The sequence below is a fragment of the Barbus barbus genome, assembly GCF_936440315.1.
Source record: "Barbus barbus genome assembly, chromosome: 35".
NCBI classification, from domain to species: Eukaryota; Metazoa; Chordata; class Actinopteri; order Cypriniformes; family Cyprinidae; genus Barbus; species Barbus barbus.
The window spans coordinates 1,406,569-1,421,488 of NC_136763.1; the positions used below are offsets into that span (position 1 = coordinate 1,406,569).

At 38.4% G+C, this 14,920-nt stretch overlaps 1 protein-coding gene across 3 annotated transcripts; it reads right to left on the reverse strand.

Moving 5' to 3' along the window:
* Positions 1-1,383: 1,383 nt before the first annotated feature.
* Positions 1,384-7,169, reverse strand: LOC306855221 (interferon regulatory factor 2-binding protein 2-B-like). 3 transcript variants are annotated; one of them, XM_079393741.1, is made up of 3 exons: positions 6,191-7,131; positions 2,458-3,222; positions 1,388-1,858 (listed from the first exon to the last, which is right to left on the reverse strand). In XM_079393741.1, the coding sequence occupies exons 1-2, from the start codon at positions 6,951-6,953 to the stop codon at positions 2,495-2,497; spliced, it is 1,491 nt and encodes a 496-aa protein (XP_079249867.1). In that variant the 5' UTR covers positions 6,954-7,131; the 3' UTR covers positions 1,388-1,858; positions 2,458-2,494. The 3 variants fall into 3 exon arrangements, with proteins under 3 accessions (XP_079249865.1, XP_079249867.1, XP_079249866.1); XM_079393740.1 differs by having other exon boundaries at positions 1,394-1,858; positions 2,447-3,222; positions 6,191-7,139; XM_079393739.1 differs by having other exon boundaries at positions 1,384-3,222; positions 6,191-7,169.
* Positions 7,170-14,920: the final 7,751 nt, after the last annotated feature.

Sequence of the window (14,920 nt, forward strand, 5' to 3'; positions counted from 1 at the left end):
AGCGACCACGTGATCCGCCACATTTTATTCAGCATATGCTACAGCGCGCCTCAGATAATACAGCTCGACGGCTTAAGCCTGCACCATAATTAATGCATCTGAACAGTTCAATTTGATTAAATCTAACAAAAGCCGATTAGAGCAAGACTGGAAAACAACAAGCTCGAGTGTTTCCATTAGTTAATGCATTAACTCATAATGGGCAATAAAATATTTATGCATGTTTTTAAATGTTCATTCAACCTGTTCATTGTTAGTTCATAAAAACATGTAAATTATATGAACTTAATCTGTTGAAATTTACAATAATTAATGAAATTGAACAATTCAGTTTGACTCTTCTCATTAAATCAGACAAAAGCCGATTAGTGCAAGACTAAGAAATAACAAGCTCAAGTGTTTATATTCGTTAACTGCATTAGTATACATCTAAAGCATGTATTAATCTTAGTTCATGTACATTTCAATTACTAATACATTATTAAAATATATGTTTTCTGTTAATACTATTGAAAGGACTAAAAATGTACAAAAACTGTAACAAATGTAAGCTCATTTGAAGTTAAATGTTCATTTTAACTCACTAGAGCAGTTTGTAAAGTGTTACCATTGAAATTATGCACAAGTCATGCTCAATTACTTGTTTCCATTAATGCATTAACTAAAAATGAGCTTTACATTTGTTACAGTATTTTTTCATATTTGTTAATGTTAGTTAATAAAAATACATTTAGCAGTTCTTAACATGTAAATAATATTTACAAATTCAACTTAATGTGTTGAATGTCTTAGAAAAATGTCGGAATTTAAATTAAACCACGATTAATAACTGCTTTAGATGTATTTTGTTGTTAGTTTGTTAACTAAGTTACCAATAAATGTATTTTTGAAGCATGAACTAGCCTTGTCAGATGTTAAAATGCCCCATCTGCGCCTGGAGAGCATGTCATCCTAACGCAGCTCTATTGTTTAACATCGCAGGTTTTTATCCACCAAAAAAGGCCAAAGGAAAGATTTACGAGCTCCTCAACGCACAGCATGCGAGTAAAAATGACGCGGAGTGTCGTCTTGCACGCAGCGTTAGGTTACTCCACATGGAGGCCGAAAACAATGTGTGATACAAGTCACAGCCTGCATGTTAGAGGAGAAAAAAACACAGATACTCTTCCAAATTCATGCATTCTTGGGTTACTTTAGCTGTGCAAACAGTCATGATATCAGTTACCGTTATCGAGGCGATGAACTCCCAGCATGCACCAGGACAAAATCTCCCGAGCTGCCGCTTGTTTTTTTAGTTCCCTTTTCGCACTCATTGAGGTCATTGCATCATCCACATCGCATGATTCAGCGAGGGCAGACAATAAGCCAACCACAGACACGTCAGATTGTTATTACAAGGTCAGAAATTGTATTTGGCAATTTTTAAACAAGTGCATACAATACAGCTAAAAGCGTTTCAGTTCTTGCCAAGTGCTTAAAGAGTATTAGTCACATTCTGTGTTTAAACATGGACTGCCACCAGGTCTACTAGTACACCGAGCGTTTGCTCTGAACAACCACTGAATGGGGCAAAGGGGGTTTGTTATAGCGCGTACATACCGTTTTATCTTCGGAAAAAATATAGAAACACAATGTATTCAAAAAAGGTAAAATCAAAAAAATTATACAGCCATGTTTACCAAGTGTACAGTTCCCTTAAGTTCAATATGTACATGTCCGGTTAGTTCACGTTTGGATGGTATGCAATACGATTGGTGGCCCAGGTTAAAAAAAAGTGCTCTATTTTCACGAACTAATTTTGTACTTAAAATACTAAAGGTGATTCTTTAGTACTTCTTACTAAGTGTACTCAACTGTGCTATTTTGGGATACACCATGAATACGAACTAAAATGTGGTTTTAACATTATCTCTGTATTTAGTACACTTGAGTATACTAGTGCATGAAAGATGGGTTCAAGTGGTGACTAAATACATTTTTTAAATACAGAGATAGAATGTTAAATGCTCATTTTTGTTCATATTCATGGTGTATCCCAAAATAGCACAGTTGAGTACTTAGTTGATCTTAAGAAGTACTAAAGAATCATTTTTAGGATATTAAGTACAAAATTAGTGTGAAAACAGAGCACTTTAATTATAGTGCTGTCAAATGATTAATCTTGATTAATCACATCCAAAATAAACGTTTTGTTCACAAAATATATGTATGTGTACTGTGCATATATAAATACACACACATACAGTACATATTTAGAAAATATTTACACGTATATATTCATATTATATATAAATATATAAACATAACCTTTTTCTTAAATATATCCATGCATGTGTTTGTATTTATATACATAATAAATATACACAGTACACACATATATATTGTAAACAAAAATCTTCATTTTGGATGCGATTAATCGTTTGACAAGTACATTATGGAAGAGTACTTTTTTTAAACCTGGGAGATATTTTGCGAAAAAAAAGAAAAAGAAAAATCAAGGGTCCCGCTCCTTTTTAACCTTTACGTCCCCAGCCAAAATGGTGGCTATTTCGCCCTGCATGAACGCCCAGGGTACGTTGGATCCAACAAGCGGGCATTTCTCGCCACTCGGGCAGTAAACCTCTCCCGTCGCCCCCTGCTGTTTGATGCTCTCGCGAGAACACGGGAAACAGAACTTGTGTGACGGCACCGACGGGCACTGGACGAAATGTGTGTCCTCGAGGCGCTCGTGGCACAGGGTGCAGCACAACGGCACGCTTCCGGGCGGCACCGAGGAATCGGGAATGCTCTGCGGATGCCCGGCCTGCGGGTCCATGCCTGGGATGTGCGCGGTTGCCGTTCCCAACGCGAGCCGCCTTTGTCCAGCTGAGGGCGACTGTGGGCTTCCGCTGTTCCGCCGTCCCGCGGCCGACGTGGTCGTGGAGTGCACCTGGTTTCCGGTGTCTTTAAGCGAGCCGGTTCCGGCGTTGTCCGCGGCCAAAATGAGCGCGGCAATTGGCGACTGGCCATTCTGCACGGCGGTGGACGCCTCTGGCGGTGTAGTGCGCGAATGCGGGGAGATCATGGAGGGAGGAGCGGCGGCGAATCCCGAGGACATCTTGAGCACCTCGGATGGAGACGGCAACCAAGGATGACTCTCGCCGTTCATCTTGCCGGCGCTGCTTTCCCCGTCCGGCTCGGGAGAGGGTTTCCTTTTAATGCCCCGAGAGTGCTTACCGCGATCTGCAGGCAGAGAGAGATAAACACTTGACTTAAAAGATAAATTCACTTCCAAAGTAAAAATTTCCTGCTCACCCGCATGCAAGGACGTAAATTTCATCTAACAGTAGGGGGGGCAATAAACAAAGTTTCTCAAGAGCAATTTTTGAAGGGGATACAAATAATACAGCTAAAATGGTACTTGTAAGGATAGATGCGTGTACACAGCATGGAGACCGTGTTTAAATAGTTCGGTTCATAGGTTCACCACGCGGTCATATTATAATTATTCAATTATTTTGCATCCTCCACATAGTATTTTATGTTCGTCTGGGACTGAAGACATCAAGTATTTAGATTCAACCGCAGCAAGCCCACTGCACTTAACATCATATTGAGCAAAACCAAACACATTGGTAGCTCTACAATATTAGCCTAATATCAGTTCACACACAGGCTTATCGCCGTGTTAGTTGTAGTGACTTACTATCTAACAAGCTAAGCTAGGTAACCTTATAATCGCTCATAGAAAAATACATCGGACATCATTTTTTGTCATGACTAATTTATTAATGATCCAGTATCAAGGTCTAAAATGTAGTTTCACTGCAGCTTCAAAGGGTCTACACCAGGGCTGTCCAAACTCGGTCCTGGAGGGCCGGTGTCCTGCAGAGTTTAGCTACAACCCTAATTAAACACCCCTGAAGCAGCTAATCAAGGTCTTACTAGGCATACTAGAAACTTCCATGCAGGTGTGTTGAGGCAAGTTGGAGCTAAACTCTGCAGGACACCGGCCCTCCAGGACTGAGTTTCTGAGTTTCCTCCAGTGACCTTTCCAACATCACCCTTAATAAAGATGCACATCGCAGAGCTAATGCTAGCCCAGCGTTTGTGGTTAAAAAGTGGATAAATATTTTTTTTCAGAAAATGAATCGTTTTGCTAGATAAGACCCTTATTCCTCGGCTGGGATCGTGTAGAGCCCTTTGAAGCTGCATTTTGGACCTTGAAATCATTGGCCACCATTGAAGTCCACTATATGGAGGAAAATCCTGGAATGTTTTCCTCAAAAAACTTAATTTCTTTGCAACAGAAGAAAGAAAGACATGAACATCTTGGATGACATGGGGTGAGTTTTGGGGGTGACATTTTTATTCTGGAAGTGGACTTATCCTTCAAGGCTGGAATACACTACATGACTTTTAAAATCTGAACACATTTTTAAAACACTAGGCATGATACACTTACCGACTTCATAAATAGTGACAGAGGAAAACTAGGCATCATACTCCACACGACTGAGGATGATACACAAGCACAGTTTGAAGTCGTTCCGATCACAACAAACTCACGCAGAAATGTTTGCCTTGTTACTAGGAGACATGTGACTAATGAAAACATGTGTGCTCTAAAATCTAAAATTGTTGATATCCTCCGACTGGATGGAATCAAAGTCTGAAGCTAAAAAATCGGAGTCTGTGACCATCATACACTACGAGATTTTCTGTGGAATCTGTCAGCTGCAATCTGCAGAATGGCTCTGACTTTCCTCAACTACAGTCAACTTCTCCAGACTGTAAATCAGCGGAAAATCTGAGCAAAAATCATGAAGTGTATTACAGGCTTTAGAGACGCAATACTTGACTAAACAGGCCTTTGCTAGTTCAGCGCTTCATGCATGACCTGTTGTTGGCACTACTTTCTGGCTCCAGACAGAATGTGCCATGCGGCGACCACCGGATGATGAAATGGCAGCGAATGCATCTGTTATGCTTCCAAACATTACCAATGCATAACCTAGAGAGTTTAAAGCATGCTTTTAAGAATGCAGGAACAAAATATTAAACTAAAAGGAATCAAGATGCATGATCTAGAGTTTGAAAACATGCTCAGATGTTTTATACAGATTTAAACACAAATGCATGTTTTGGCACCTCAAGATTATTCAAAATACTGGTTCCAGTTTAAAAATACGACAACATCTGGAGATTAAAAGCATGCCCTGATGTTTCAAAAGACTAAGATCTAGAGCTTTACAACATATTTTGACAGTTCTATAGGTGGAACACAGTTAAAAACAAGAGAGTGCACATAAAAACTGGAGTTTGAAAGCATGCCCTGCTGTTTTAACGGCGAATGCATGAATAAATACGCCTGAGCATGTTTTGACATCTCAAAATTATTCTAAAGATTGAATTCCAGACACAAAATCTAGAGTTTAAAATTATATTTGGATGTTTTAAAAGCCGAATGCACATATAAATACGCTTTACAGCATTATTTTAAAGATTGAACAGTTAGAAATAAGAACGTGGACACAAAATCGAAAGTTCAAGGGCATGCTCGGATGTTTTAAACTACTCTAAACGTTGATTTATTTGATTTATTCACTTTTTAACGCCATGCAGCATCAAGGCTATTTTCATGGGTAGCCTATACAATTAACAAAAACTTATAAAAGACACTCCAAATCTACACTAGATAAAAATTCTAAAATTCAGGTGATACATTTTTAAATAAATCAGTTATAAAACCATTGTCTATTTACATTAAAAACAGTACAATATTATAAAATGCGTCATTTTTATGTATCAAGTAACTCTAAATGTTGACTAGTTATGTATAAAATACCATATTTTATATTAAGTAAAGATCATGAAGATATTTTGTAAAATTTCTACCTTAAATATATCAAAACTTCATTTTTGATTAGTAATATGCATTGCCAAGAACTTCATTTGAACAACTTTAAAGGAGATTTTCTCAATATATAGATATTTTTGCTCCCTCAGATTCCAGATTTTCTAATAGTTGTATCTCAGACAAATATTGTCCGATCATAACAAACCATACATCAATGGAAAGATGATTTATTCAGCTTTCAAGTGACCTTATGACTGGTTTTGTGGTCCAGGGTCACATAAGTATTATCTGATGCTTCACTTTATTTTAAAGACTACATGCATGCTTTAAGATGAAAGCATTGCTCAGTACCTGTTTTTAAGGCACTGGAGCTGCTCTCGTATCCCATCCTGTGCGCCAGCGATGCGTGCTCCTTCTTAAACCGGGGGTCGAGGCTCTGCAGAGTCATCAGCTCCCGCACCGTCTTGCCCTTCTGCGTCCAGTCCTTGTGTCCGTCGCTCGCGTCGCTCATGCTGTCGGCGCGGTGTTTGTCCTTCATGTCTTCCGCGCGTTTGCCCACATGCTCCGCCGTTAACGCAATCGGGGGGATCCCCATCTGCACGGATCTCCCGTTGAGCGCATGCACCGGCGGGATGCTGCCGTTAACCAGCGGGAGCAGGTTAGGAGGCACGGCGCCGGTCCGACGCGGGTTTGGGCTCTGGCGGTTCAGCTCCGGAGGCTCGTCGGGCTTTGGAAACCCGTTTGGCACCGGGATCCCGTTCGCTTGTCGCCCCCCCTGGTACTCCGGACCCAATCTGGGGGGTCTTTCCGACGCGAGCGGGTAGCGATCCAGCGGCTGTGGAGGACGCGAGCCCGGTTCCGTGTGGTTCATGCTCTGCATGTCCTTCCCCGGTTTGCCCACCGTTCCCGGTGATCTACCCTCCTGGAATCCGTGCGCGCGTTTCAGATGCCGCGCAGTTTCGATCACAAACTCGATGCGGTCCGCTCCTTCGTAGTTGACGCATCCGCGGCAAACGGGCTCGGTAAAATCCCAGATCATCGCCCACGGCATGCGGGGCAGATCGCACAAATAACACGACTGCCTGCGCGAGGCAGCGACCGCCGCAGACGACATGCTGCTGGAAACGGGGGGACAAAATATGCAACTAGATTATTCTCCGAATGTTGCGCGTTCTGATGAGGGTGAGAAAAAAAGATAAATCTCGTCGTAGTTTCCCACCAAGAAAAACGGCGAAGTTACGCTCCGAAGTTCATGGCAGTGTGCGCACTACACAACGCGTCCGCGAGCTCTCGGTGTGGGAGCGGTGACGTCACCGCGCTGCTTCTATTTACTAGATTCTTCGGAGACCCGCTTTGCGCATGCGCGCCGCGCTCCCTCCTCAACGAGAGCGTGTTTGATGGTGTGCGATCAAAACATCGACAAAAAAAAGGGGGGGGGGACGCATCAAAAAGTGTGTATTGGGTTCATCCGAATAGAAATGTAATTAAAACGTTAGATTAGTAACGTAAACGAATAATATTACATATGTGACACTTGACCACACAACCAGTCATAAGGGTCATTTTTTTTCAAATTGGGATTTATACATCATCTGGAAGCTGAATAAATAAGCTTTCCATTGATGTATGGTTTGTTAGGATAGGATTTGACCGAATCTGAGGGTGCAAAATAATCCAAATATTGAGAAAATCGCCTTTAAAGTTGTCCAAATGAAATTCTATCGATATTTTTGATCCATAATGTATTGTTCGCTATTGCTACAAATATACCTGTGCTCCAGGGACACATATTTTACTCTCTTGACAGAAAGATCGATTGGGTTTCCTACTATACAGTTTAATTTTCCAGTCATACATGTGTTAATATTTTGGATAAAATGTTGAACTCAGACGTTTTAAAGATGGAAATCTTTGATCAAACAGAATATGACTCATTTTATAGCTTTTCTGGGTTGCCAATATCTCTTTCCATCCTGATAGTCTTTGATAATATCCATAAAACAATGAAATCATTCTCAAGTAACTCTCAAGTGCAAACAACAGGTGAATTCAGGTAAACTGGGACACATTTTACCACTGAGATGACTGAAAACAAAATGTCCAAAAAGTTATTTTGAATTATTATTTGGCTTGTCAGTCCTAATACAGTATACATCATGTTTGAGATTATCAAAATGTCAAAACATGGTTAAGAAACAAGACAATGAATTTCTATCCTCATGTAATCTGTCAATCCCTCAGCGAGCAACTTTAGCTCTTTATTTCTATCCTGTCTGGCATCCAATTTTGTGTAAATAATTAAATTAAATTAAATCGTTCTCCAGGAACAAACAGCATTTGCAAATTATTTATTTTGAGTTATTAGTTGTTTTGTCAGTCTAACACATTCCATCCTGTTTGAAATTAATGATCAATTTCAAAACTTACATCCTTTGAGCAAATTTGGCTCTTTATTTCTATCCTGTCTGACGTCCAATTTCGTTTAAGTAACCAACTTTTATTGACTTTTAAAGGTTGTAGAGTTCACACGGTTCTGCAAAGCAGCAATGACCCAACTGGAGATCCAATGCAATGGTAACTGGTTGCACAAAACCATTTTAAGTGCACTACTGATGGCTGTGAGTAAATGGGATTTTAAAATCCTCACATTCCAGTGCGCCTGCCAATGCAAAGTCACGCGCCACTGCATCCCTTTAACTCTTCCATAGCCTCAAAGGCAAAAAAAACAAAACAACCACAGGAATGAGCTTCTGACTTCCCAGCAGTTCTTAGGGAATTTTTACTGATCTAATCAGTGGTGCACTTGGGAGCTGTGTGTGTCTGGAATATCTACGCTGGTAGATTATTCATCCGTTCTGGACTTCGTTCAGACTCAAAGCCTGATTCATGCCTGCCAAGAGCATGTGATTCATGACGGCTGGCAAAATTATGGAAAGTCCCTTAGCGAAGACCATGTGGTTCCGCCTTTCCAAATTTTTGTATTTATTTTCATGCATTTATGCATGACCGAAAGTGAGTTGGCCAATAATTTTGTTTGGCTGCATGTAGGTCATAGGTGCAGCTATTCCAAAGTGAAAGCAAAAATTACAATTATGTTGCACAGTGAAATAGGGAATTATGTCAGCATTGCAGCAACACAGTTTTTCCCCTCTCTCCGTCTGTCTGAGCGTCTTTCCCATCAGCACACAAAGCTGATTTTCTCGGGCGAGGCGCTTCAGGAGTGGGGCTTGTTTTTGCAGGCACTCATGAGGAAGTAAGAGAGTTAGGCACGTACCTCACCCATCCGTGGAAAAACAAACCAAGCCTAAACTGGCAGCAGGCCAGAGATCCGTGAACATGCTCTGCTGGACGAGTCGCTGCAAAGCCAAAAACACGCTGACAGCGAGTGCATGTTGGGCGCAGCCCAGAAACATGATCATTGCTGCTTTTTTGCATTTCTGTTTTGACAGCAGAAGTTACAGCAGGTGGTCAGGAAAGGGAGCGTGCTGCTATAATGTCTAAAACCAAGATTAAAGGAAACTATGTAAATGCATGGGTCATGTAAATGTCCTTCTCGAACTACGCCAAAGGTGATGCAACGTGTAACATTACACCTATCAATGCACCACCATGACTTTCAACATGCATTCAGTTCCTCCTAAACACACGAGTCAACAACAGCAGGGAAGTGAAGTGACATTCAGCCAAGTATGGTAACCCATACTCGGAATTCGTGCTCTGCATTTAACCCATCCAACGTGCACACACACAGCAGTGAACACACACACAGCAGTGAACACACACACACCGTGAACACACACCCAAATGGAATGCATTGTTCAGTGGTATGGCTTTAAAGTGCAGCATAAACACTTTCTGCTCGACGTAATCCTCTCGAGTGACTAACGCGCGAGATTAGAGCACATGTTGCTCACTGGCATTTTCTCTGGGGTCAGACCTTTATGCAGGCTTTCCCTTGTCGTCATGCCAACAGGTTTTCTTGGTAAACCTCCCCCTCCTAAGGCTCTTAGGTAAGCTGGTTTAGGAGAATTGGAACATCCCTCACCTAAGGACTCACCTAAGAAACTCACCCCAGTTACCTTGATTGGACGGCTGGCTGATTTTATTTCTGTAGTCTTGTGAATCCGCTCCATATTGCGCAATCTACTTTACAGGGATATTGCGTGTAGACGGGCAGCAGACGTGTGGTTTACTAGTGCAGGGATTTGATGGGGGTTAATAGTGACCGACGTTTACTGGCACCCACAGAAAACAGGCCCATGTAGGTGAAATAAAACCCTAAAATAATAATAATCATAGTATACAGGAAAAAATATTGCGATTATATATCAGTTTGGATAACAAAATCTGCTAAATAAATAAATGTAAATGTATGTTATACATGATAAATACATCACAATAATATATTTTGTACACTAACAAATTTTGCACAACAACAAATAACGCAAGGAAATCTTTTTGAGTGTGTGTAGCCTATACAGTTAGATCCATGTATATTTAGACACTGACACAATTTTTAATTAGTTTAGCTGTTGACCCAAACATATTCAAGTTACAGTTATATAATAACTTAAAGTGCACACTCTGAGCTTTAATTTGAGGGTATTCTTATCACAATTGGAGGAAAGGTTAAAGAATTACAGCTCTTTAATATGTACCTCCCCCCTTTTTCAAGGGACCATTAGTAATTGGACAATTGACTCAAAAGCTGTTTCATGGACAGATGTGGGCCATTCCTTAATTATTTCTACATTAATTAAGCAGGTAAAAGATATGGAGTTGATTCTAAATGTGCCATTTGCATTTGGAATCTGTTGCTTTGAATCACATCATGCGGTCAAAGGATCTCTTCATGCGAGAGAAACAGATGATTGTTAGGCTTCAAAAAAAAAAAACAATCCACCAGAGAGATAGCAGGAGCATTAGGAGCGGCCAAATCAACAGTTTGGTACATTATGAGAAAAAAAAGGCACTGGTGAGCTCAGAAACATTAAAAGCTACCTGCAAAGCTCCTGAGAAACTCTGCTCAAGTGCACCGAGGGCAAAAGCTGCTTTAAACACAAAAGATGCTCACAACAAATGCTGATTTACTTTACTTAGTAGAAGTTAATTGAAAGAGAAACTCTATTTATGACATTGTTTTTGACAGCATCCTCATTTTACAGCATTTTTACTCAACTTTTACTTTGAACAGCATTGTAGCTTTGCAGGAGGTTTCTTGAAGCGTCTTGAAGACACAGTTGTTCTGGATTTAGTCTCAGTTTGTTCTGTTTCTTCATGTCATTCCAGACAGACTGATGATGATCAGATCAGATCTCAAACATCTCACTGGATTATTACTATTAATGACTAAATTAATGTTTGGAAATGTAAACTAATATTTCTGACACACTACAGCAAAATATATTTTTTTTAGCTGGTGAAAATACTAGTGTTATAATAATTACACATAATAACCACCATTATGTGTGTGTATACAGTATATTATTGTATTTCAGTTAACATTTTAGTTAAATTTAAGTTGATTTCAAGTACCATTTGTTTAATGGTTTTAGTTTTAGTTAACTATAACACTGATGCAAATCGAAAGATCAAATTATTCATATCAAATGAATAAGTATGACATCAGTACAAAAACATATTTAAGTTATGAAACACTTAGAACAATAAAACTAATTGATGAAGCACATTTGAAGTTGTAGTAAAATAGTTCATTTACACACACACACATCGGTTGAATTCTATATTAATCTATTATATAAATGAGCACTGTCCAGATGAGCACTGGGTAATTTTGTAATTTAATTCTAAATATTCAAAATAATCACAAATCTAATATCCAGTGTTTTCCCCTTCAGGAACTACTTAAGCAAAAGGAAAGCAGAGCAAGAAAATAATTTGGCGTTCCACAGACTTTAATAAGCCCCTTCTGAGGTTTGCTGGAATTATAGGCCAGACGGATCCATTGCACACGCGCTCTGACAGCAGGACCGAGAGCATGCGGCCCGCTTAGCTGAGTCACATGGGAAGAATTGGACAGATCCAGACCGGAGAGATCGGGTTAGATATGGAGAACAAGACGGGTCAGGTGTCTGGATGATCTCAGCCATCTGAGAACTGAGACAAAACTGTGCTGGAATGAGAAACTGTTTAATTAAATCAAACTCTGACCGGCTAGTTCACATGATCAATCCAAATTCATAACAGAACATGTTTGACTTGAAGCGTGCAAAGCATCTACCCAGATAACAAATTTAGCTTATTAAAAGCTAGTGCTGTCAAACGATTAATCGCAATTAATCGCATCCAATATAAACGTTTTTGTTAATAATATGTGTGTGCGTTGTGCATATTTTGTTATGTATCTATAAATACACACACATACAGCATATATTTAGAAAATATTTACGTGTATATATTTATATTCATATAATTATATGTAATTATATTCATATAATTATATTACATATATAAACATATGTAATATATAAACGTAACATATTTGTATTAAATACATGCATGTGTGTGTATTTATATATACATCATGAATATACACAGTACACACACATATATTATGTAAACAAAAACTTTTATATTGGATGCGATTAATCGCGATTAATCGTTTGCCAGCAATATTAAAAACGTTGTGAGAGCATTGTTTTGAAATGTTTCTCAAACATATATATGTCCAATTTTCTTGTGATTAGAACATTAAAGGTTACAGAAATACTTCTTCCAACATTTTGCAAGTTTCACCCAAAATATAATGTTTATAATATAACATTATTTGAACGATTATTTTTAATATTCTAAAAATTTTCAAATGTCCTGTTTTCTTCTCGTGGTTAGAACGCTATTTAAAGGTCACGAAAATATTTCTTCAAATATTTTATTATGCTTTTCTACCCCCCCCCCCCCCCAAAACAAATATTTGAACATTTATTGTTACTATTCGAGGAAAGTTAAAATGTCCAGTTTTCTTGTCGTGATTATAACGTTATTTAAAGGTTACATAAATGTTTCCTCCAACATTTTACTAATGTTTTCACCCCAAAAATGTTTATTTGAACATTAATTTTAATATTCTACAAATGGTGTAATTATGTGTTCTTGGTGTGATTAGAACGCTATTAAAAGATTGCACAAATGTTTCTTACATTTTACTAACTTTATTTTCAGCCAGAATATAATTATAAAGGAAAGTTAAAATGTCATTTTCTTGTTGTGATTATAACATTATTTAATAGTTTCTTGCAACATTCTACTGTTATTTTTAACCAAAATACAACAATATTTGAACATTTATTTTTAGTATTCTAAGAACGTTAAAATATCTAATGTGATTATAACGTTTCATCCAACATTTTCACCCAAAATCAAATACTGTTGTTTGAATGTTTATTTGTAATATTATAAGAATGCTAAAGGTCCTGTTTTCTTATAATTAGAATGCTATTTAAAATTTTGCAAAAAAAACAACAACATTTTACTAATGTTATTTCACCCAAAATGCAACATTATTTAAATGTTTATTTTTAACATTCTAAAAACGTTCAAATGTCCGGTTTTCTTTTCATGATTATAACGTTATTTAAAGATTACAAAAATGCTTCTTCCATCATTTTACTAACTTTATTTTAACCCCAAATTATAACATTATTTGAATGTTTATTTTTAATATCCTAAATTTTAAAAAAAGTATAGTTTTCTTATTGTGACTTAGATATAGTTTCTTTGAATGTTGAACATAAACAACATAATAAATGAGAATGTTGTTCTAAGAACATTATCTCCCAACATTATGACAACGTATATCAAATATAATAAAGTTATACAAATATTCCATAAATATCACTATAAGAACATTTTGTCCTAACATTTTTATAACTTTTATAAAATGTTGTGTAGTGTAGTAAGAGTTAGATTATTGTGAAGTGATGCAATGTGATGAATCTCATCCGAGAGAGAGAACGCTCACAGATCCTGTGTTAATCACACACACTGCGTCCCTTTAATAATTCAACAAAAAGCTTTGTACAGCACGCTTTGATGTGCTAAAGCTGTTTAATATTTAAATAGCACATTTTCCAATTAAGCATTCCTAATTTAATCTTCGTGTAGACAGAAAAGGTGCTTGCTGCGTGCTGAATAGTGAATTGTACAAATAGCATTTAATGTGAATAACTTAATCCAGCCGAGTACTTCTATTAACCATGATGACTTTTCTCAAAACCAGTTGGTGTGCTGAATGCGCGTGCATGGAAATGAAACCAATCAGGGATGTAATTGCATGTTCTGGTTATGTTATGAACATTACCTCTTGCTCAGTAAGAGTCTCGCCTCTGATTGGTTGGCTCGTCGCACAGGAAGGCGTAGCTATGGAGACCACGGCCTTATCTGGATAGCCTTTGTGACTAACCACTTCCTGTTTACAATGTTTTGGTCGCATTCCCTTTTCATGTGAACAGACCTCCCGTGCAGTGAAATACGACAGGAAACTGCACAGGGTCGCCACGTTTGGTTCTTGTCTAAATGCACAAGCCTTTGATTTAATGCATGCGCTAGATTTCCGCATGCCTGCTGCTGAGTGTGCACGCAGTAAATCTCAGCATCACCTCGATGGGACGCTGTTAAAGGGCGGGACAGAAATAAATATTTCTCTCAGAGTAATCAGCGCAGAAACATGCCACACTGGGGAAAAGATAAACAACTGTGCATCTCGCAGAGATCAATGCAAAGGATGTCAGCCGCACACATTTGTCCTGCTGACAGTCATCGCATTTTATAATGTTTAGCGTTAACCCGTAAATATCAGTGTGCTAGACTCGAAAAGAAGAGGAAGTTTTACGCTGGAGCGCTACCGATGCACTGACTTAACCTTCATGAAAGCATAATGCATTCGGGTCCATTTTGACCCGGAAGTGATACATACAAATTTCTAAAAAGTGCATAGTTTTTAGTAAGGTAACGAAACTTTACAAATTGCAAATGCTTTAAGACCCTCAAAATACACATCATCCCATTTTTCAGATTGTTTACAACTATTTTCTAAGAGACATAACCAATAAAAAAAAGTTACGT

Coding starts and splice junctions, on each gene's coding strand:
- LOC306855221 (XM_079393739.1), bottom strand. CDS start 6,953: ATGTCGTCTGCGGCGGTCGCTGCCTCGCGCAGGCAGTCGTGTTATTTG. Junction 3,223..6,190: donor CTCCAGTGCCTTAAAAACAG/GTACTGAGCAAT, acceptor CTCTGCCTGCAG/ATCGCGGTAAGCACTCTCGG.